General features: G+C 44.8%; 1 protein-coding gene across 2 annotated transcripts in view; it reads right to left on the bottom strand.

Moving 5' to 3' along the window:
* The window catches only part of Cdc14a (cell division cycle 14A), a 190,666-nt gene that overhangs the window by 114,534 nt on the left and 52,568 nt on the right, over positions 1–23,564 (bottom strand). For both annotated transcript variants that reach the window (XM_045138596.1, XM_045138595.1), the window contains exon 5: positions 5,114–5,193. In XM_045138596.1, coding sequence (XP_044994531.1) covers positions 5,114–5,193 — 80 coding nt within the window. The remainder of the gene's footprint in view (positions 1–5,113; positions 5,194–23,564) is intronic.

Below are 23,564 nucleotides of genomic sequence, written 5' to 3' on the forward strand. Positions count from 1 at the left end.
AAAAAATGTTTTTTAAACAATACAAGCTAGGAAGACGGCTCGGAGCTTAAGAAAGCTTGCCGCTTAGGCATGAGGGCGGGCCTCTCATGCTAGAGACTGCCAAGTTCAACTCCTCATAGCTCACATGTAAAAAATATTTTATTTATTTATTTGAGAGAGGGGAAAAAAAAAACAAAACAGGCATGCCAGGGCCTCTAGCCGCTGCCTTGTGCATCCAGCTTATGTAGGTACTGGGGGATTGAGCCTGAGTCCTTAGGCTTCACGGGCAAGCGCCTTCACCACTAAGCCATTTTTTAAGCAGCTGGGAGTGGCCACACACACCCGTAACCCAGCCAGCGGAGGATGGAGACGGAAGAGTCACCGTGTCACTGACTGACAGCGGCTCCAGGTTGGGGGAAACCCCACCGCAAGGAAATGCGGAGATGTGTGGCAAGAAAAGGGCACCGAAGGTCTCCTCTGGCCTCTGCATGGCACTCATGGGGTACATGCCTCTGCCCACGCATGCGTACACGCCACATCTAACACCCACGACACACACCACACCATGCCATGCACATACTCGACACCTAAACATGCAAAAAAAATTTTTTTTGAGTAGTATAAAAATCCTATTTCAAGGGAAGTTCACTAAGGGTTTCCATTGTTTTAAATCTTTATTTGTGTATGAGAGAGAGGGGATTATAGGGGCACCAGGACCTCCTGTCACTCCAGACACGTGTCACTCTGTGCATGTGGCGTTATGTGGGCACTGCGGAATTGAGCCCCGGTGGTGGGCGTTGCAAGCAAGTGCCTCTAACCACTGAGCAATCTCCCCAGCCAATTTCCACCATTTAAAGTATTTCATTTACTAGTGAGAGAGAGAAGGAAAAAAAAGAGGGAGGGAGGGCTGGAGAGACGGCTTAGCAGTTAAGCGCTTGCCTGTGAAGCCTAAGGACCCCGGTTCAAGGCTCGATCCCCCAGGACCCACGTTAGCCAGATGCACGAGGGGGCGCACACATCTGGAGTTCGTTTGCAGTGGCTGGAGGCTCTGACACGCCCATTCTCTCTCTCTCTCTCTCTCTCTCTCATTCTCATTCTCTTTCTCTCTCTCTTTCTCTCTCTCTCTCTCTTTCTCTCTGTCTGCCTGCCTCTTTCTCTCTCTGTTGCTCTCAAATAAATAAAAATAAACAAAAAAAAAATTTTTTAAGGGAATGACTGAAAATTAATCTAATTAGGCGAATGTCAATCTTAAAAAAAAGAGGGAAGGAGGGAGAGAGAGACTAGGCTCTGGATGCCAAAACCAACAAACAAATGTCTCTGTGTTTGGGCTAAGTGTTCTTTTGTCACATAATACAACAAGCACCTTTCAACAGAGTATTAAAGTCTCTCATGTCTAATAACAATGCAACAATAATATTCACTAGAGTAAGCTCAATTTCTTATTTTCCATTCACCTGAGACAATGTAAATTTTAAAACTACAATTAAAATAAGAGGAAATGAGCCGGGCGTGGTGGCGCACACCTTCAATCCCAGCACTTGGGAGGCATAGGTAAGAGGATCGCCCTAGGTATGAAGCTTCCCTGAGACGACATAGTAATTCCAGGTCAGTCTGGGCTACAGTGAAACCCTACCTCGAAAAACTAAAAACTAAAAAGTAAAAAAGAGGAAAGAAAAAAAATTAAATAGTAGGAAATGATCTACATTTCACTAACTAAGAGACTGGTTCAGTGCACTGTGGTCCATGACACAGAGGTGAGGCTGAATGAGGAAATAAGTTCTCCAGCTCCCAGCACACACACAATACCCAAGATGGGGCTGGAGAGAAGGTTCTGTGGGTAAAGGCGCTTGCATGCAAAGCCTGATGGCCCGGGATTGATTCTCCAGTAGCCATGTAAAGCCAGACACACAAAAGTGGCATGTGTATATAGAGATCATTTGCAATAGTAAGAGGCCCTGGTATGCCCATTCTCTCTCTCTTTCTCTCTCTATCAAATAAATAAAATTGTGTGTGTGTGTGTGTGTGTGTGTGTGTGTGTGTGTGTGTGTGTATGCACGCATGCACGTCTAAGATGAATTTAGTGAAAAAAAAAGTTAAGGTGCAAATAGCATAGCTAGTTTTCTATATTTTGTGCTGAAAATGAGAAAAAAATAAGAATATATATCTTTGGGCCAGGCGTGGTGGCACACACATTTAATCACAGCACTCGGGAGGCAGAGGTAGGAGGATCCCCATGAGTTGCCATCCTGAGACTACATGGTGAATTCCAGGTCAGCCTGGGCCTACGTGAGACCCTACCTCGAAAAACTGAAACACTCACAAATGAATACATATCTTTGCTTAGATGCACATAACAACATTCTAGCCAAATATAGTGATACGTGTTTATAATGCCAACACTCAGGAGGCTTGCTGTGAGTTTGAGGCCAGCCTGGGCCCTCCTCCTCCAATAAGTAGATCTCATCTGACAATTGAGGAAATCAAGGCTAATCTTAGTAGTGAATCAGAAATTAATAATTTCAGATTCGTTATCAGCAGCATAAAAATCAATATATATTCTATTTAAAGGACTTTAAATAGCTCGATTGTCCATCAGGCCTATTAACTAGCATTATAATATTATATGTACTACCTCAGCATAATTTCCAGGTACATAATGAATTTTCAAACAACCAAAAATGCTGCCAATATTTTTCTGATTTGAAACACAGAGTGAATGAGCCCTCACTGTCTGTAGGAAAGATGGGTGGACAGACCCCATGGTCAGTGCCCCTCTCTGACCAGACCCTGGGCTCCTACCACATTACTTGATGCATGATGCCCACCTCCAGGGATTTTTGTTTTTATTTATATGAGAGCAACCGACAGAGAGAGAAAGAGGCAGAGGAGGCAGAGAGAGAGAGAGAGAGAGAGAGAGAGAGAGAGAGAGGGAGAGAGAGAGAGAGAGAGAGAGAGGGAGAGAGAATGGGTGTGCCAGGGTCTCCAGCCACTGCAAACAAATTCTAGACACATGTGCCACCTTATGCATCTGGCTTACACAGGTCCTGGGAAACTGAGCCTCAAACCGGGGTCCTTAGGCCTCACAGGCAAATGCTTCACTGCTAAGCCATCTCTCCGGCCCATTTTTTTTTCTACCTCCAGGAGTTTTCAAAGGGTACATCTGTGACCAATGTGCCCCCTTCATCCTGCCAAACTCTCCGCCAACTTTACAGCTCCTTTTAAATGAGTCTGAGACGCCCCCAAGGGTGTCAGATTCAATCTTCTATATTATGCCACCTGTTTACAGCTAATGTTGTGCCTGCTCCTGGTAAAATGTGAGATCATGAGAAGAAACACCTCCTACTCATATTTTAAATTCTTATAAATAGCCCTTAATTCTCATTAACATTATGGACACAGACAGTGAGGGAAAATCCTAGGCAGTCTGCCAGGCACAAGGAGGGATGATGCAGTGTCTTAGTCAATCTTAGAAATGCCCTGTGGCCGTCTTACAGAAGCAGAAGCAAAGCTCAGAGAGAGTAAGTCATTTGCCCGGGTTACTGACACTTGCAGCAGGTGGCACAGGAGACTTCAAACCCAGCGCCTCGATGGCCAAAGGATCCACTCTCACCCACTTTGCTCAGAACTCAGGGTTATTAATATCATTTGTCAAAATGGCAACCATTCTGACAAAAAGAAATGTATTTTACAAAGGGCGTTCACATTCTACAAGCCATCAGAAGAAGAAAAAAGAAAAGGCTTTACATTTTCTTAAAACTCTCCTATATATTCTCATGTTCTGTCTGCCAGTTTGCTTCAACACATGTTCCCATCAGTCTCACACTGCTCTCTCTAGGAAGATTAGACACACTTTCCTCCTACTTCTCTCCTACCTCCTTGTACCTCCTGTGGTCTCAGAAGCAGAGGCAGGAACCTTGTGGAGTTTAAAGCTTGTGTCTTATTTTTCTTATTATTTATTTATTTGAGAGAGAGAGAATGGTTGTGCCAGGTCCCCTAGCCAATGCAAACTAACTCCAGATGCATGCACCACCTTGTACATCTGGCTCACGTGCGCCTAGGGGAATCAAACCTGAGTCTTTTGACTTTGCAGACAAGTGCCTTAACCACTAAGCCATCTCTCCAGCCCTTGTGTCTTATTTTATTCACTAGAAGCATGTCTCATCATCTGCACTAGTGATGGTCTGCTCCCTGTAAGAGTCCATAGCAAAATGGGGAGATGTACTAACAGACACCTCCTCAGTGGTTCTATTCCATCCTCTGATAGTAATCATATCAGTAGTGATACCAACAATATATGTGCTGATCGATTCAGGTACATGAAGAAGCAAAAGGACAAAAATATTACAGTCATTGACAATTCTCCCAGATGACTTACTGTGTGAGGTTTGTTTTGTTTATTGTTTGGTTTTACTGGAGTGGAGTTTATTGTTGTTGTTTTAATGCTAGTGATCGAACCATCCTTGTATGCTAGACAAGTACCCCTAGCAATGAGCTATATCTAGCCCTGTTGTGGGCATTTTGATATATAGTTTCTTCTATTATTTAAGCAAATTCATTTACTCCAAATAGTTGAAGATTTTCAGATGATACCTAACAGAACCTTCTTTTCCAATACTGTAATAAGAGACAACGTTCCTGAAGTTATAAGACTAAGATGTGTGGTAAACAGAGGATTTAGGGTCCTTACTAAACCTGTGGTCCTGGAAGATATGTAATGACTCTTTGAACCTGTGGTCCTGGAAGATATGTAACAATTCTTCTTCTCTATTCACATCCTTGCCAAGCAGTCAGAGCTCAATTGATGCTCATGGACTGAAAGGATGACTGGATGCATACTTGATATGGATGACTAAGATCATAAATCAGGCACTTCATACTTCAAGTAAACATAGTCCAGAAAGAAGGGAAGGGGGGGGAATCCTTAAATGAGAAAGTCATTTTTTTACTCTTTCTAGCTAAGGGAGAGAAATCTGCACAACAGCATAATGAAAACTACCCTCTGAGCTTGGAAGAGGAAAACAACACCATCCTTTTTCATACCCTAGAACATCACAGTCTCAGGGTTAGGACACTGATAACCCGCTCCAAGGAGCTCCCGAGCCAAGTCTAGCCCAAGCTCCAGCAGCAATCATACCTGAATGGAAGGTAGGGAGGGTTTGAGCCAGACAGGAGTGCTCTGTAGGCTTCTTCTGGTGTCTTCTTTAAGTAGATGACCTAAGACAGATGAACAGAGACATTTAGAACACCACGCAGGAATGACAGAACTAGTTACTCACCGAAGTTGCGTTTTACTTCGTCCACTTGGAGTGACACCTACCAGGGTGACACTGTGGTTCTTTCATACCTGGGAGGTTGGGGGTTAGTTTGGGACTTTGATTTGGGGTTGGTGGTGGTGGTTTTGTTTGAGAACTACATAACCCTGCCTGGGCTGGAACCTGGTGTGTAAACCGGGCTGGCCTCAAACTCCTGGTGGTCGCCTTGCCTTTGCCTCCCAAGTGCTAGGACTAATAGGCATGTGCCACTCCAGGCAGCAACCAAGCTGCCAGCATTTCCTTTTCAGTTTGAAGCTATGTAGCACCCTTGATTTACATATGGCTGAGGGTTAGACAGGCAGGGCAGGCCCTTGAAGCAGCCAGTCGGAACAAGTCAAAAAGTCCACAGGACAGACCCAATGCAGGGACAGTCATGAATCCCATCACTAATGTTCTCACCAAAGACCAAAGTGGCGTCCTTGTCAGAGACAGCCTCAAGGCGTCTGGGCTCTTCTCCCACCTTCTTTGAGACAAGGTCTCTTGCCACTGCAGGTCTAGCTTCCAGCTGTCCTCACTCTGCCTCCCATGGTCATAAGCTCACTTGGGACCACGGGCCCATGTGCCACTTGCATCTGGCTTTAGGTGGTACTGGGGAATACTGAAGTGAGGGTGGCAGGCTTTGTAAGCAAGCGCTCTTAACTCCTGAGCCATCTCTCAGCCCCACAGTTTGGTGCACAAAAGTTGAGGAGGTACCATCTCGTGACTGTAACCCAGACAGAGCTGGAACTCACTCTGTGGCCCGAGGGGGCCTCAAAATCATGGGGAGCCTTGTACCTCAACCTCCCAAGTGCAGGGATTACAGTCCTGAACCACCACCTCCAGCGCAAACAAGTTCTTAAAACCAGTAAGCGGGGCAAGCGGAGGGGCCGGGGACGGGGGAAGGGGCCGGATAGGTGACTCAAGCGCTTACAAGCGCTTGCTTTGGAGCCCATCGGCCCACGTTCCATTCCCTGGTGCCCCCACAAAGAATACACAAAGTGGCACATGTGCCTGGAGTTTGTCTGCAGTGGCAGGAGGCCCTGGTACATGCATTTATACTTTCTCTTTCAATCAAGTAAAATAATTTTTTTTTAAGATGTAAAAAATTAGATCAGTAAACATCTTCCACTTAGTCAATTTACTGCCTAGACAGCATTTGCCAGGCACAGTATAAGACGTGGCACCTCACTTAGAGGAGCTTACATGACAAGGACACAAAGACAGTAATTTTTAAAAAACAAATAAAACCTACGCTATGAACAGGACATAATCAGGGTCCAGTAAATACAGCAGAATCACCAGCCTTGGCATACATGACAAAGGCAGGGCGGGATCTCAATGCTGTATTACAGATGAGAGTCAGCTAGGCAAGGCACAGGAAGGGATTCCTGGGAGCGGGAATGGCAGCGCCAGGGCCCTGGGGTGGGACAGAGCTTGTGATCACTGCGGATGGACAGGCTGCAGGGAGCAGCAGTGAAGAGAAGGCCTTGGCCAGAACGTGAAAAGATATATATACCACAGGGTAAGTTCTGGTCCTTTCCATCTCTAGATCTAATTTAATTCCCCAAATCCTCTCTGCCCAGAATTAATGGCATCATCTCCTTAATATGTCCCAACATCAAAATTCTATGCATTTCAATTAAAAGCATGGCAAGCGGTCCTGGGTTGTTGTATTTTTTGCATGTGTGTGTGTGTGTATGTGTGTGTGTGTGTGTGTGTGTGTGTGTGTGTGTCACGGGTGGTGTGCTGTGTGTGATGGTGTATTATGCTGTATGCACACACGTGTGAGATGTTCACCCCCATGAGTATATGTAGAGGCCAGAGGAGAATATCGGGTGTCTTATTCCATCATTCATCACAAGTTTCCTTGAGGCAGTCCTTTAAGGATCCCAAAGCTTGCTGTTTGCCTGCGCGCCAATGACTCTCCAGCCTCTGATCCCCCATAGGGCTGGGGTTACCAGTGTGTGTGGCCACACCACACCCCACTGTTTACATGGAACGTAGGTTTTCTGAGGCTCTCATGATGCACAAGAAGTACTGTTGCTGCTGGGCCATATCTCTAGCTCCAGTCCCAGTTGGGGATTTTGTTGTTGTTGTTGTTTTTAACTTTATTTTTATTTATTTATTTGAGAGAGTGGGGGCAGAGAGAGGGAGAGAGAGAATGGGCACGCCAGGGCCTCCAGCCACTGCAAATGAACTCCAGACGCATGCACCCCCTTGTGCATCTGACTAATGTGGGTCCTGGGCAATAGAACCGAGGTCCTTTGGCTTTACAATCAAACATCTTTATCACTAAGCCATCTCTCCAATCCCCACCGTTTTGGTTTTTTTTTTTTCTTTTTTTTTTTTAGGCATGGTTTTCCTTTTGACTGACAAAGCTTCTATGACCTTTAAGCTACTCCACGAAAATTCTATCACATGTATTTACTTAGTAATTTCAGGGCTAGAAAGCACCCCATTGTGAATTCTCTAAAGAAAGAAAATTAAAATAGATTAAAAGTACACCTAATTTTTTTTTAACAGCAAGTCCTTATATGCATTTGGGAAATGGAATCTGAGAAAACACACGTTAACTAAAGTGACTTGGGTATGAAATAAAAAGTGAATCAAAAATGAATTGGCAGGCTGGAGAGCTGGCTTAGCAGTTAAGGTGCTTGCCTGTGAAGCCTAAGGACCCAGGTTTGACTCTCCAGATCCCACATAAGTCGGATGCACAAAGGTGAGGCAAGCGCAAGGTCGCACACGCCCACTAGGTGGCGCAAGCATCTGGCGTTCGATTGCAGTGGCTGAAGGCCTGGTGTGCCAATTCTCTCACTCTTTCTCTCCCCCCCCCCCTTTGGCTTTCTCTAAAAAAAAAAAAAAATTTTTTTTTTTAATAAATTGGCTTGAAAAGGACAGAACCTGAACTGGAGACCGAGGATGCAAAGAGAATTCCAACTCCAGTGGCAGCTCAAATAATTACAAAATCTATTTAAATCAACCCCAGCTTTGAAGGCTGTTTGCAGTACCAATGTTACGACATCATTTTACTGCACCCTAATGGGTAGGCATAACAACTGGTTGTAACCCAGACATTTCTCAAGCTTAAAGAGGCTGCAGCATTTCAAAGCTGACGATGGCTGCCACAAGGAAAAGCTACTGGTAGTGAGCGTCCGTGTCTGGGTAGATAATTAAAGCTTACACAACCACCTTTGAAAAGCAAAAATACATTTCCCTTCCTAAGAAGCAATTACACTCATTCCCTTTAATTTTGAGGCATTGTTTCTGCAGGACAGAGTCACTGGGCTCCCATGAAATATTTCTTTAGACTTGCTACCCCACAGGACTCAGCTCTGCATCTCACCTGCATGACTTAGCACGCACGGGCTATGTCCTCCCCTGGAAAGATGAGAGCCTTTGTTTTTATTTTTATCCCAGCGCTAAATTATTAATAAGTGCAAAGTGAAACCCAACAAAGACTATCTAAATTCCAGGAAGATTCCCGGGGCGTCTATTACAGGGTGACCTTTTACAGGCTAAAGGTAAGTCCTAAGGGAGAGTGGGAAAAATGTTCTCCTGAGGCCTCAGGGCATTACTGAATGAATGTATGATGGCTCATTGGAATATAAAACCCTGTTTTTCCAGGAGAAAATACAGCATGTATTCCCTATGCTATGGCTTCTTAGACATGTTTGCTTATTAAAAAGGGAAAAAGGAAACAGGGCCTTATTGAAGCCAAGATGGAAAATAACATATGTTAGCCTAACTGTCAAGAAATCCAAAGAATGTCTGAATGTCCACTACTGCTGAACACAAATATGACTCCATAAATACGAAAGAAAGAACTCTTATTCCTAAATGCCATTGTAAATGTTTTTTTTTTTTTTTTAATTAAGTGACTTGAAATTGTTAACAGTAAAGGTCTGAGGAATGGGTCTGGGGTGAGGAAGAGAACAAGACAGAAAAAGAAGAGCCCTCTTCTTTGTATTCCCCACTGTCACTTTATTTTGTTTTTTAAACAGGAAGTAAATAAATCAGTTGTGGAATGTTAACTGTTTCCTCTTTTCAAAAATAAAATCTGGGGCTGGAGACATGGCTTAGTGGTTAAGCACTTGCCTATGAAGCCTAAGGACCCCAGTTTGAGGCTCGATTCCCCAGGACCCACATTAGCCAGATGCACAAGAGGGCGCACGCGTCTGGAGTTCATTTGCAGTGACTGGAAACCCTGGCCCGCCCATTCTCTCTCTCTCTATCTGCCTCTTTCTCTCCCTCTCTCTCTCTCTCTCTCTCTCTCTGTCACTCTCAAATAAATAAAAATGAACAAAAAGTTAAAAAAAATAAAATCTGTATTTAGAACTTAAAACGTGTTACTGGACAGTCTAATAGTTCTAAAAGTATCTTCTAAATAAAACCAATTTCAGGGGCTGGAAAGATGGTTTAGCGGTTAAGGTGTTTGCGTGTGAGGCCTAAGAACACATGTTCGAATCTCCAGGTCCCACATAGCCAGCCGTACAGTGATGCGAGCGTGCAATGTCGCACATGCACACAAGGAGGCACATGCATATGGAGTTCCTTCACAGAAGCTGAAAGGCCCTGGCATGTCCATTCTCTCCCTGTCTCTCTCAAAAAAATAAATAAATAAAAATTTTTAAGAAAAACTAATTGCAGGGGGCTGGGGAGACGGCTCAGCAGTTAAAGGCATTTGCTTGCAAAGCTTGGCCTCGGTCCAATTCCCTGGCACCTACATAAAGTCAGACGCAAAGTGGCACATGCATCTGGCATTCATTTGTAGCAGCAAGAGACTCTAGTCTGAGCGCGTGCGCGCGCGCACACACACACACACACACACACACACACACACACACACTTCAAAGCATTTTCTAAACGTTCTAGTTTTTCTGACTCTAAGAAGGAAACAGGTATATGCCTATGAGCTGCTGTCTCGCTAGCTATTAGTATATATAAACTCAACGAGGCCACTGCAGAAGAGGTGGTGGAAAGACGGGAAGAGCAAAGGAAGGGGAGGGCAGCTCCGCAGCGCTGTCTTGCAGACACAAAGCGGCCGTGGCCTTCCTGACCTCACCTAGCCGGTGCTACCTGCACACCTGTGTAAGAGGAGGGAAAGTGACAGCGTCAAAATGGAGCAGGAACTAGTGGGAAAGAAGAGGGGATTTCATGGAGAAGGTGCAGGATGGGGGAAAGGAGGACAGTGGAAGGGGATTATGAACATGGTGTATTGTGTATGGTACAGAAGCTGTCCATTCAGAAGTTTAAAAATGAATAAACTCAATGGCAAGAATTTTCCCAAAGTTTTGAATGATACAACTTGACTAAAATATTTGCAGGGACAGCCTCTTCTTCTCTCTCTCCTTCCCTCTCTCTCAAATAAATAAAGAATTTTTCTGGGCTGGAGAGATGGTTTAGTGGTTAAGCGCTTGCCTGTGAAGCCTAAGGACCCCGGTTCGAGGCTCGGTTCCCCAGGTCCCACGTTAGCCAGATGCACAAGGGGGCGCACGCATCTGGAGTTCATTTGCAGAGGCTGGAAGCCCTGGCGCGCCCATTCTCTCTCTCTCCCTCTATCTGTCTTTCTCTCTGTGTCTGTCGCTCTCAAATAAATAAATAAATTTTAAAAAAAAAAAGAATTTTTTTTTTTTTAAGAAAACAGTTGATGGTGACACAAACAGGAGAAAGAAGGCATTTTCTGTGAGAAAAAGTATGGCACGGTCACAACACTGATTACCTATTTAGAGACTGTGAAAACAAAATGTAGTGGTTACAAGCCAACCTGTCCGCATTGAGAGGCAGGCTCCTTCGTCTCGGAGAAGCAGGAGGTTAAATCTCCATGCTTCTGTTCCCAGTGTGGGGGCGTAAATGGACTGCGACTCGCCTCAGACAGAAAACACAGTGTCACCGAGACACTGCTGCTACTTTGTGCATTGTTTGCTGGAAATACTAAATGACGGAGTAGCGCACGCAACTGCTCACAACTGTGATCAGCGCATATCCCCTCAGTAGCCAGGGAACACAGGGAAGAGACAAACTGAGTCCTGAAATTTCTTTTTTTATTAAGTTTCTTTTTTTTTAATTTTTTTGTTTTTTATTTATTTATTTGAGAGTGACAGAGAAAGAGGCAGATAGATAGATAGAGAATGAGCAAGCCAAGGCCTCTAGCCACTGCAAAGGACCTCCAGACGCATGCAGCCCTTGTGCATCTGGCTAACGTGGGTCCTGGGGGATCGAGCCTCGAACCGGGATCCTTAGGCTTGACAGGCAAGCGCTTAACCGCTAAGCCATCTCTCCAGCCCTGAAAGTTCTCTTTTGGTTGTGCTGTTTTGTTTTGTTTTGGTTTGGTTTATTTTCTTTTCTTTTTTCGAGGTACGGTCTCACCCTAGCTCAGGATGACCTGGAATTCACTCTGTAGTCCCAGGGTGGCCTTGAACTCATGACGATCCTCCTACCTTTGCCTCCCAAGTACTGGGATTAAAGATGTACGCCACCATGCCCAGCTAGTCCTGAAATTTCTTTTTGCTCTGCTGTTACGGCTTAATATGAAATGTCCTTCTCAGGCCTATGTGATAAATAAAGGATTGATGGTGTAATGTTGAGAGAGTCTGAAAACTTGAGAAGGTGTCCTTGATCCCTTCCTCACTTGCTGATTCCTGTCTATCATGAGGTGAACAGCTTCCTCCACATGTCCCCACTGTCATGGTGCCCTGTCTCCCTCTCATGGACCCAATCAATGCATCCAAGTTCATTTATTTATTTATTTATTCATTTATTCATTTATTTTGAGAGAGAGACAGAGAATTGGCATGCCAGGGTCTCAGCCACTGCAATAGAACAACAGATGCTTGCGCCACCTAGTGGGCATGTGTGACCTTGCGCTTGTCTCACCCTTGTGCGGCTGGCTAATGTGGGAGCTGGAGAGTGGAACCTGGGTCCTTAGGCTTCACAGGCAAGCGCCTTAGCCACTAAGCCATCTCTTCAGCCCCAGTGCATCCAAGTTCTCTACACTGAAATCTCTGAAACCATGAGTCCAAATAAATTTGCTTGGGTTGTTTCTGTCAGGTATTTTGTCACAATGACAAGAAAAGTAATTACTAGAAGGCAGCTATACTCGTGAGATATTCTGAGCGGAGCCCTAAAGCCAACCTATGCATATAAACATAAAAATATGAGCTGTAAACAGCCCTTGTGATTGCTTAACTCATAACATACAGACCATCACTTAGTAAAACATTCTCACTTAAAAAAAAAAAAAGTTCTGCACTCAGGAGGCAGAGGTAGGAGGATCACCGTGAGTTTGAGGCCACCCTGAGACTCCATAGTGAATCCCAGGTCAGCCTAGGCTAGAGTGAGACCCCACCTTGAAAAAAAAAAAAAAAAGTTTTGTTTTTTAAAAACTATTTTACTTATTTACTTAGCTATTAGAGAAGGAGAAAGAAGCAGAGAGAGAGAGAATGGGCACGCCAGGGCCTCCAGCCGCTGCAAACTCCAGACACACGTGCCACCTTGTGCATCTAGCTTATGTGGGTACTCGGGAATTGAACCTGGGTTCTCGGGCTTCAAAGGCAAGTGCTTAACCACTAAGCCATCTCTCCAGCCCAGTGCTCTCACTTTAAAGTAGAGGTAGGTGGATCACTGTGAGTTCGAGGCCACCTTGAGACTACATAGTGAATTCCAGGTCAGCCTGGGCTAGAGTGAGACCCTACCTCAAAATAACCAAAAAAAAAAAAAAAAGAGAGAGAGAGAGAGAGAGAGAGAGAGTTGATGTTACTGTAACTATCTCTTTTTTTTCGTATTTGAAATCTGCACAAGCAAAAGAAAAATAAAATAAAATGATCAACTCAGGAGAGGAGAGCAATTACTAGTAACCTGGACTCAAAGAGACACACAGGTCCATGGGAAGCACATCTATTAACAACATACTACGCAGCCAGAAACTCTGCAAAGAGCTGACAGCGTAAAGCTGTTAGGTCTTGTCCTTGGCTCCTGAGACTTGGTGCTCAGACTTCTTAAATGTCAAGGCACTTAATTTATAAAAAGCTTTTTTCCTGAAGACAGTGCTAAGTCGTAATTGTCATAAACAAGTACAAAGTGTCTAATTTTTATGTTTAGCAACATTTTCCTCATCAGCGTTTCCTCTCATTCTACTCAGTGATGAAGAAAACAGCATCTGCATTCAATTCTACAATTCTAAAAAAAATAGGAAAGAAAGTCAAGCATTTCTGAACTACACAAACAATTCTACTTTTGTTCTAACTGCTTACAGAAATGGAAATAGTGTTGAATAAACACTAACAAATTAGATTGGCAAGCCCAGTTACAAACCTGAAATACAACTGTGTATTTTAAATAGCTTTGGATTCTAGTCTTTTTTAAATGTACTGTGCTCAACAGTCTAATTAAAACGCGGTAATAATGAATGCATGTCTCTTACAGGCATTTGGTTGAACACAATGGGAAAAAAACAAGTCATTCTTCCTGTCCTTCAAGTCTAACATCAATCCCAGGTGATGAGGTCAATGGCAATACCTCCTAACTGAGTCGGAGGAGTGAGGCAGAATTCAACAGCACTTATGCTAAGAACTTAATCCGGGGCTGGAGAGATGGCTTAGCAGTTAAGGCGCTTGCCTACGAAGCCTAAGGACCTAGGTTCAATTCTCCAGCACCCACGTAAGCTAGATACAAATGGTGGTCCATGCATTTGGAGTTTGTTTGCAGTAGCTAGAGGCCCTGGTGCACCTGTTCTCTCTCTATCTGCTTCTCTCGCTCTCTCTCTCTCTCTCTCAAATAAGTAAATAAAATAATTTAAAAAAATAACTTAATCCGGGATCCTTCTAAGAACAGGTCTAGAAATGACTGTTCTTTTTTCTTTTTTTTTTTTTCATTCAAGGTAATATTTGCTCTGAAATTCTATCATGTGACACCCTTTACTTTTTGGGGAGTTGGTTTTTTGAGGTAGGGTCTCTGTCTAGCCCAGGCTGACCTGGAATTCACTATGTCGTCTCAGGGTGGCCTCGAACTCACAGCGATCCTCCTACCTGTGCCTCCCAAGTGCTGGGATTAAAGGCGTGTGCCACCACGCCCGGCTCTCAGCCTTTATATTTTAATTTGAGGTTTGGATTGGGCCAGCAGACTTTCTTCGTTTATTTGAAAAGGTGTTGGGATGAGGAATGTCTTTCTACCCCTCTCATGGACACAGAGTGAAACCAGCGGGAGCTCTCTGATGGGCAATTTAAGAGAACGGTAGCCATTAGACACGTGTGACTTCCTATTTAATTTGATGAGAACGAGGATCTTCATAATCAACCTGAAAAGATGTTTTTCCAGAACTGACAGATACAGCCAGGATGAAGCCCCCGTCTCTGGCTAGGGCTTCTCAATGACACTGCAATCTTACTCTGCCTCAGGCCATGTTCCAGCGCTGATACAATGTGCTGGCCCAATCCTTTATGGAGCTGAGCAAGGAAGCGCCACAACCATGGTCCCTAGCTCTGCACACAGACCCTTGGAAGGAGCTGGTAAAGTGGACAGTGAGAGAATGTGTGGCTTCCAGCAGACCAGGGCTCCCCACAGCACAGGAGCGGACACAGCGCTGCGATGCCTGTGTGGCGAGAAGGCGCCAGAGCAGACCGACGGCGCGCAGGACCGAGCCGGGCGACGCGCGCGCTCACCCGGGGCAGCTCCGTGGTGAACACCCTGCTGCTAACCAGCCCATCGCTCCTCAAAAGGGCCCCAGCTGAAACTAAGAATAATTGGGGAAACATGCAAGAATGCTGTTTTCTTGGCAAACCAGGAACCAGCAGAAGGGTGAAGGAGATAGACACAGAGAACAATCAACTACCAAACCAGATATGCAGAGACCAGAGGCTCCCAAGACCTCATCACTGAAGCAGACCTAAAATGACCCCAACGTGGCTCAGGAAATTTGTGGAAGAGGGGCGGAAAGAATGTCAGAGCCACACTTTGGGTCACGATACACAGAGACATTTCCTCCTAGCCATAACTGATGGCTAACCCCACAATGCACATACCCCAAAACGGAGGGCCCAGGTGGAGGGGAAGGACTGGGAGGAGGCTAACAATGGTACCAACTTGACTGTATTCACTGACTACAAAAATAAAAATAAGTAAATAAATAAATAGATAAATAAATAAAGAAGCTCCTGGTGCTAAAGTTCACTACTTACTTCTTGGGTATAGTGTGAGTTTTATTTCATAAAATATTCCAAAACTTGGGCTGGAGAGATGGCTTAGTGGTTAAGCGCTTGCCTATGAAGCCTAAGGACCCCGATTCGAGGCTTGACTCCCCAGGACCCACGTTAGCCAGATACACAATGGGGCACACATGTCTGGAGTTCATTTGCAGTGGCTGGAGGCCCGGGCATGCCCATTTTCTCTCTCTCTCTCTCTCTATCTATCTATCTATCTGCCTCTTTCTCTCTCTGTCGCTCTCAAATAAATTTTAAAAAATGAACAAAAAATAAAAAATATTCCAAAACTTAAGAAAAAAAAATTTAATGTGAGATTAGTGTGTTCTTTAAAACCAGCATTGTTTTGGTCAAGCTTAATTGGCTATTTATTTATTTATTCATTTAAGAGAGAGAGAGAAGCAGATAGAAAATGTGCACACCAGGACCTCTAGCCACTGCAAATGAACTCCAGATGCATGCACTCAGCCCCCTGTGCATCTGGCTTAACTAGATACTAAGGAATTGAACCTTAGGCTCCACAGGCAAGTACCTTAACCACTAAGTCCTCTTTCCAACCCAGGAATCACAATATTTTTCATGAAGAGGCTGAGAACGGATCTAACGTCATGCTTTAATCTTTAAATCCTCTTAACAGAGGAAGGAAGATCACCATGAGTTCAACACTACCCTAGGACTACAAAAGTGAGTTTCAGGTCAGCCTGGGCTAGAATGAAACCCTACCTTGAAAGCGATAAAAACAACAACAACAGAGATGAAATCTTGACTGGAGGCCTTGCGAAGACCGCTGGCCCAGGTTCGGTTCCCCAGGACCCATGTAAAGCCACAGGCACAAAGTGGTGCATGCATCTGGAGGTTTCTGCAGTGCTAAGAGGCCCTGGTGCGCCCACGTAGTCTTTCTCTGTCCTTCTCCCTCCCTCCTTCCTTCTCTCACCCTTCTCTTTCTCTCTCCCTCTCTCTTTCAAATAAATAAATAAAATATTTGTTTAAAAATCCTCCTAACATCTGTTCTTCGTTATGAAAAGTCCTTAACTTGAAACGAACCATAGTCCAAGGTTTATTTTTAAAGGCTAACAACTCAAATTCTGGGAGTATTTTCCTAAAGATAAAAGTCCAAGATTGTTAGTCTCCTAGGCTAGTCCAAAAATGATATATTTCATATTATCACTAAAAAATAATGGATCTAAAGTAAAATGTAGTCAAAAGCTTTACTTTGAAAGCCAAATACTAAAACTAAAATACAGGAGGGTTTCCCTTCTTAAATTCTCTCCTCTCACCATTATGACTTGAAGAAAGGTTACATTAGAAAAACATAAAGAGATCAATGGATAGATTTTTTTTTCCCCCCCAGTGGCTCTAAATTGACCATGAATTACTTCAACTGTTTTGGCTGGTACTTTAGTGCATCAATTAATACGTAACAGCCGTCTTCAATACCCAGCATTATGATTAAGATTGACTTAAAACCCAAGGCAATGAGAGGCAGGGAAAAGACGAGAGAGAGATTTTCTTCCAGTAACTAGCAGGAAGTATTGGAAAGAAAAGTAAAGAAAAGACAAAGGCTTTGGGGTACCTACAGGAGAAAGACTACCACGGATGGAATGAGACTAAGGGAGACCATTTCTCATTAACTTCGAGCAGCCTTCCATCTCTGGGAAGGGGGTAGAGCAGGCTATCCAGTGTATCCATCCAGCAAACCCAGCATGCATCTGAGAAACTCTAAATATCATTGTTTTGAAAATTTAAATTTTTGCCTTGGTGTAGTGGGACTGTCCTCTAATCCTAGCACTTGGGAGGCAGAGGTAGGAGAACCACAACTTCAAGGCCAGACTGGGCTACATAGCAAAACCCTATCTCAAAAAATAAATAGGGACTGGAGAGGTGGCTTAGCAGATAAGGCACCTGCCTGCAAAGCCAAAGGACCCAGGTTTAGTTTCCCTGGACCCACGAAAGCCAGATGCACAAGGTGACCCGTGCATCTGGAGTTTGTTTGCAGTGGCTGGAGGCCCTGGCACACCCAGATCCCCACCCCAAAATAAATAAAATGTTTGAGAAATAAATAAATAGGGGCTGGAAGGATGGCACAGGAGTTAAAGGTGCTTGCTTGTAAGTCCTAATGGCCCAGGTTCGATTCCCCAGTCCCACGTAAAGCCAGATGCACACAGTGGCACATGCATCTAATGTTTGTTTGCAGTGGCAAGAGGTCCTGGTGTGCCCATTCTCTCCCTGTCTCTTGCCCACACCCACCTTGCAAATAAAATATTTTTAAAATAGATAAATAGGACTGGAGACATGGCTTAGCAGTTAAGGTGCATGCCTGTGAAGCCTAAGGACCCACGTTCAATTCTCCAGGTCCCACATAAGCCAGATGCACATGGTGGCACATGCATCTGGAGTTCGTTTGCAGTGGCTAGAGGTCCTGGTGTGCCCATTCTCTCTTTCTCTCTCTCTCTTACCCCCTCTCTATCTCTAATAAATAAGTAAAAATAAAATCTTTAAATCAATAAAATAAAAATCCTAAAACCTTTTTAAATGTATCTTATTCTTTCCCAAATGTTAAGCCTTTTGAAGGTAGATATTATGCAAACGTCGAAGCCAGAGCCACCCTGCATGTGGACGAAATCGCCTAGTAACTAAGGAGCTAATGTTCGTCTTACTCAAGAAGAAAAGGCTGACAATGAGCCCAGACAAGGAACTGGCTGTTCTGTTCTAGTGTTTACAAAAGAACTGTTGCTTAGAAAATGCCAGGGAAATTCGAGCTCTGCCCACCAGTAAGGTGTTTGCAGAGAGGATTCTGTGGCAAGGGTTCTGGGCATCAGCCTGAACTGTTCAAACACAGGCCACATGACAGGGCACGCCTCTGAGACGATAAGGAACGAAGCATTCTTCAGCCTGCAGATCATGTTCAGTAGCCGAGTGCGGTGCACACCTTAGCTTCGTAATTTCCACAAACACAAGCGACATAGACAGGCACACAGCGGATCGCTTGCACGCACGCCGATGTAACTGGTACGAAGTCTACTCGCCTTCCCTCCGCTACTAGGAGCTAGTCCTGGCTCACCTCCGTGACTAAACCTCACTTCTTCCAGAAAACACACACAGCCCAACCCCTGGTCGGCAGCTTCTCACATCTTTGAAAATATTTTTATCTACTTATCTCTGAGAGAAAAAGACAGAGAAGCTGGGCACATGGCTTAGTGATTAAGGCGCTTGAAGCCTAAGGATCCAAGTTTGATTCCCCAGTACCCATGTAAACCAGATGCACAAGGTGGCACCTGTGTCTGGAGTTCGTTTGCAGTGGCTAGAAGCCCTGGTACACCCATTCTCTCTAAATAAATAAATAAATATATATATTTTTTAAAAAGAGACAGGGAAAGAGGGGCTGGAGAGACGGCTTAGCGGTTAAGGCGCCTACCTGCAAAGCCTAAAGACCCAGGTTTGATTCCCCAGGTCCCATGTAAGCCAGATGCGCATGGTGGCACATGCATCTGAAGATCATTTTCAGTGGCTAGAGGCCCTGGCATGGTCACTCTCGCTCTTGCTCTAGCTCTCCCTCTCTCTCACTCTAAAATAGAGAGAAAGAAAGAGAATGAACACACAGGCCTCTTGCCACTGTAGTGGACTCTACATACACGCACTGCTCGGACTTTGCATGAGCACTGGGGAATCCAAGCGTGCTGGGCGGGCGCTGCAAACAAGCACCTTCAACTGCTGAACCATGTGAGCAGCAGCAAGACGCACATCTCAGGCTGATGGGGAGTGAGGAAGATGAGGAAAGGGAGGAGAAAGGAAAAGCAGATGTAAGCAGAGCCTTCTCCAGGATGCCACATACTAATATTTCAATTCTCCAGTCAGCAAAGAGCTACTGACACCAGGGACCACGGGAATACCAAGAACAAGGTTAATGTGTTCCTCATGTCAGAGAGCTCCCTGTGTTTACTTCTCATCTGTCAATACAAGGAGGCTCCCAAGTCTAGGTATATCCCCCCAAAATTAAGTGACAGCTATTTAAGATACAAATACCCTGACCTCTCTCCCTGTCCCTGGGATTTTAAATGACAACCTATGGGGCCAGATTATGAACACAGATGGTTATTTCTGATACACAGTTACGATCGAAGGATCGCCATTATAAATATTCTCATTATACAAGTCAGAGACTTAAATACCTGTTACACACAGATCTACAATAAACACACCTCTCAGCATGAACAGACAAATGATGGAACTCCAAGTGCACGTCAAAAGGTTTTGCCTGGCTGGAGAGATGGCTTAGGGGTTAAGGCATTTGCCTGCAAAGCCAAAGGACCCAGGTGCAATTCGCCAGGACCCCCGTAAGCCAGATGCACAAGGGGCGCACGCGTCTGGAGTTCGTTTACAGTGGCTGGAAGCCCTGGCGCGCCCATTCTCTCCCTCTCTCTCCCCCGCCTTTCCCTTTCTCTGCCAAATAAATAAATTAAATAATTCTTTAAAAATCTTTAAAAAAAAAAAGAGGGGATGCGCTTTGCCGATGGCCTTTATAAGCCAAGTACCAAATCCATCTTTCTGACAGCGCAGCAACTTGGGAGACACGAGGCTATTTTAAAGACACAAACATGGGACCAGCGGGCGGGGGAGGGGCCCCCAGGCAATCAAGCCACCAGGGCAGAGCAGCAGGGACCGGAGGTCGCTGCCGTAGTCTCAAAGACGAGTCTGAAAAGCTGCTGGGCCAATCAAATTCGCCTGTAAATCTCGGTGCTTCGGCCCATAGGTTGGTGCTGCTCTCACACGCAGTCAGACGAGCGTCTTTCTGCCCTTGGAACTCATCGAAGTGCTGAGAAGAGGGGACTACGGCGTGCTCAATGCCGCACGAGACATCGGTGTCGCCGCCGCTCCCCAGGGCTCAGGGAGCGTCGTAGAGGAGGGAAAGGAAGAGCGTAAGAACCAGAAGATGGAGAACACCGTCTTCTCGACATGAAGCAGAGCTCACTACGACCGTCACCTGTCATTACCTGTACCAGACCCATCAATACCCCATCATGAAGCGTGGAGATCAGGGAAAACACAGCAAAATAGCAGAGGGAATAGTGGGAAAAAAGGAGGAGGAAGGGCCCAGCAGAGGAGGGAGAGTGGAAAAGAGAAGGTTAAGATGAGAACTCATTACATATGTGTAAAAATTATCAATGGGGCTGGAGAGATGGCTTAGTGGTTAAGTGCTTGCCTGTGAAGCCTAAGGACCCTGGTTCGAGGCTCGATTCCCCAAGACCCACATTAGCCAGATGCAAAAGGGGGCGCACGTGTCTGGAGTTCGTTTGCAGTGGCTGGAAGCCCTGACGTGCCCATTCTCTCTCTCTGCCTCTTTCTCTGTCTGTTGCTCTCAAATAAATAAATAAAAATAAACAAAAAAAATTATCAATGAAAAAATAACAGCCAGGGCATGGTGGTGCACGTCTTTAATCCCAGCCCTTGGGAGCCTGAGGTAGGAGGATCAGCATGAGTTTGAGGCCAGCCTGAGACTACGTAGTGAATTCCAGGTCAGCCCGGGCTAGAGAGAGACCCTATCTTAAAAAAAATACACACATACACACAGACAGCTATTCTATATATTGAGCCAATTAAGAAAAGGAGGGAAAGAGAAGAGAAAACAAAGTTTCAGGAAAGAAACAATTCGAATAGAAGGAGGACCGCAGCTGGAGAGGTGGCTCAGTGGTTAAGGCTGCGAAGCCTAAGGACCCAGGTTCAATTCCCCAGTATCCATGTAAACCAGATGCACAAGGCAGTGAATGTGTCTGGAGTTCATTTGCAGTAGCTATAGGTCCCAGTGTGCCCGTTCTCTCTCTCTCGTTCTCTCTCTCTCCCTCTTTTTCTCTCTCTCTAAAATAAATTTAAAAAAAAAATTTTTAAAGAGGAGGAGGAGAACGAGGTGGAAGTTGAAGGGGAAAACGCAAATGGAAAAGGGAGGCAGGTCAAGAGGAGACGAGATGCTGGTGGTTAACGAGGGGACTGGTTACTTCACACCGTAGCGTTCACTTGGGCAGCGGCAGCTACCCTCAGGCTGCTAAGGTGGCAGCCCCCAGACTAGAACACCCATTCTGAAGGGCTTCCTGTCCCCCCCCTTCTGCCTCAAGTGAAAGATTCTTTAAGTTCCTGTGGGACAGTGAAGACAGTGAGTGAGAGGGCTGGCGATCTGTACTGGTCAATCTGAGAAGAGTCTGTGTCCGGCTCCTTGGGAGCAGTTCTTCAGAGGGAAAATGATTCTCTGGGCTGCTCATACGGACAAGGAAAAAAAAGTCAGAGATCTCCTGTCTCATCTTGAAACTTTGGAACGTAACCTGTGGTCTAGGTCAAACAGCATTCCATTAAAAAGTGTGCAGGTGGGCTGGAGAGATGGCTTAGCAGTTAAGGCATTTGCCTGCAAAGCCTAAGGACCCAGGTTCGAGTCTCCAGTACCCACGTAAGTCAGATGCACAAGGTGGTACGTGCATCTGGAGTTCATCTGTAGTGGCTGGAGGTCCAGGCACACCCATCCCCTCTCTCTCTCTCCTCCCTCTTCCTCTCTCTCAAATATATAAATAAAATATTTTTTAATGTGCAGGAGGAAAGCAAGAAAAAGCAGAATGTAGTTAACAAAGGGAATCTTAAAATCCATATTTGGGATAAATCTCCAAAAAAAAATCATTTGTAATAGAAAGATCTTAATCAACAACTTAAATCTGACTTCCTCTTCCCTGAATTCACAAGTAGAACATTTAAAGTGAATACACACATACAATATTATCTAATGCGTTTTTAAAACTGTGTGCTAATCATAGCACCATTCCAATGTCAGGATATTCTAAAAAAATATCATTTTTTTAAATTCATATGCTGACTCAGAAACAGGAAAACAAAATTATTTTTGAACCTTTTATAAAATGTTAACTCCATTCTGTCACTATTTCCATTATATTTCACTGATGTGTCTTAACCAAAAAGATAAAGTTGGCTCTAGATTTAAAAAAAAAAATGTAACTTGGGGCTGAGAGATGCTCAACAGTTAGACGCACTTGCTTCAATCAATTCCCCAGACTCCATGCAAAAGTGGCACAAGTACCTGGCAGCAAGAGACTCTGGCATGGGCACGCGCACGTGCACACACACGTGCACACAAATGAGTCGTTTTTTGTTGTTTGTTTTGTTTTTCGAGGTAGGGTCTCACGCTAGCCCAGGCTGACCTGGAATTCACTATGTAGTCTCAGGGTGGCCTCGAACTCACAGCAATCCTCCTTCCTCTGCCTCGCAAGTGCTGGGATTAAAGGCGTGCGCCACCACGCCCTGCAAATCACTTATTTTTAAATATAGTTTGCTGCCAAAACTACAACTCACTTTCAGGCGCTGAGAATAATCTCTAATTTTCAGAAATTTCTGAAGGGAATATAAATGCCTGTAACCACAGTGATGGACTGACTTTAAGGCTTTCCCTATTCCAAGGCAGCTAGCAGTCTGTCCCGGGACATAGCAGTGTTCCGTGCTGCAGGAGGCTATGTCCTGTGCTTCACACACAGCGACTGCTCGTCAAAAGCATGAAGCGGGACGGTGACGACGGGACGCTGAGCCCGGGGTAAACGTACAGCAGTTCCCTCTCACCTGCAAAAGAACCTTTCTGTCCCCCACGGGGATGGATGCATGAAACCACAAACAGAACTAAATGCCACAGAGAATGTATTTTCTATACATGTCTGTGATGAATTTTAACTTACAAGTTAAACACAGTAAAAAAAAAAATTAATAAAAATTAAGCCAGGCATGGTTGCGCACGCCTTTAATCCCAGCACTCGGGAGGCAGAGGTAGGAGGATCACTGTGAGTTCGAGGCTACCCTGAGACTTCATAGTGAATTCCAGGTCAGCCTAGGCTACAGTGAGACCCTCACTCAGAAAAAACAAACAAAAATAATAATAATAAAAACTAATAGAAAAGTTGTAACACACTATACAACAAAAGCTTATGTAAATAATCCCTTCTAAAATACCATATACGCTGGGCGTGGTGGCGCACGCCTTTAATCCCAGCATTCAGGAGGCAGAGGTAGGAGGATCGCCATGAGTTCGAGGCCACCCTGAGACTGCATAGTGAGTTCCAGA

Source organism: Jaculus jaculus, chromosome 19, assembly GCF_020740685.1.
Source record: "Jaculus jaculus isolate mJacJac1 chromosome 19, mJacJac1.mat.Y.cur, whole genome shotgun sequence".
In the NCBI taxonomy this organism is placed as follows: Eukaryota; Metazoa; Chordata; class Mammalia; order Rodentia; family Dipodidae; genus Jaculus; species Jaculus jaculus.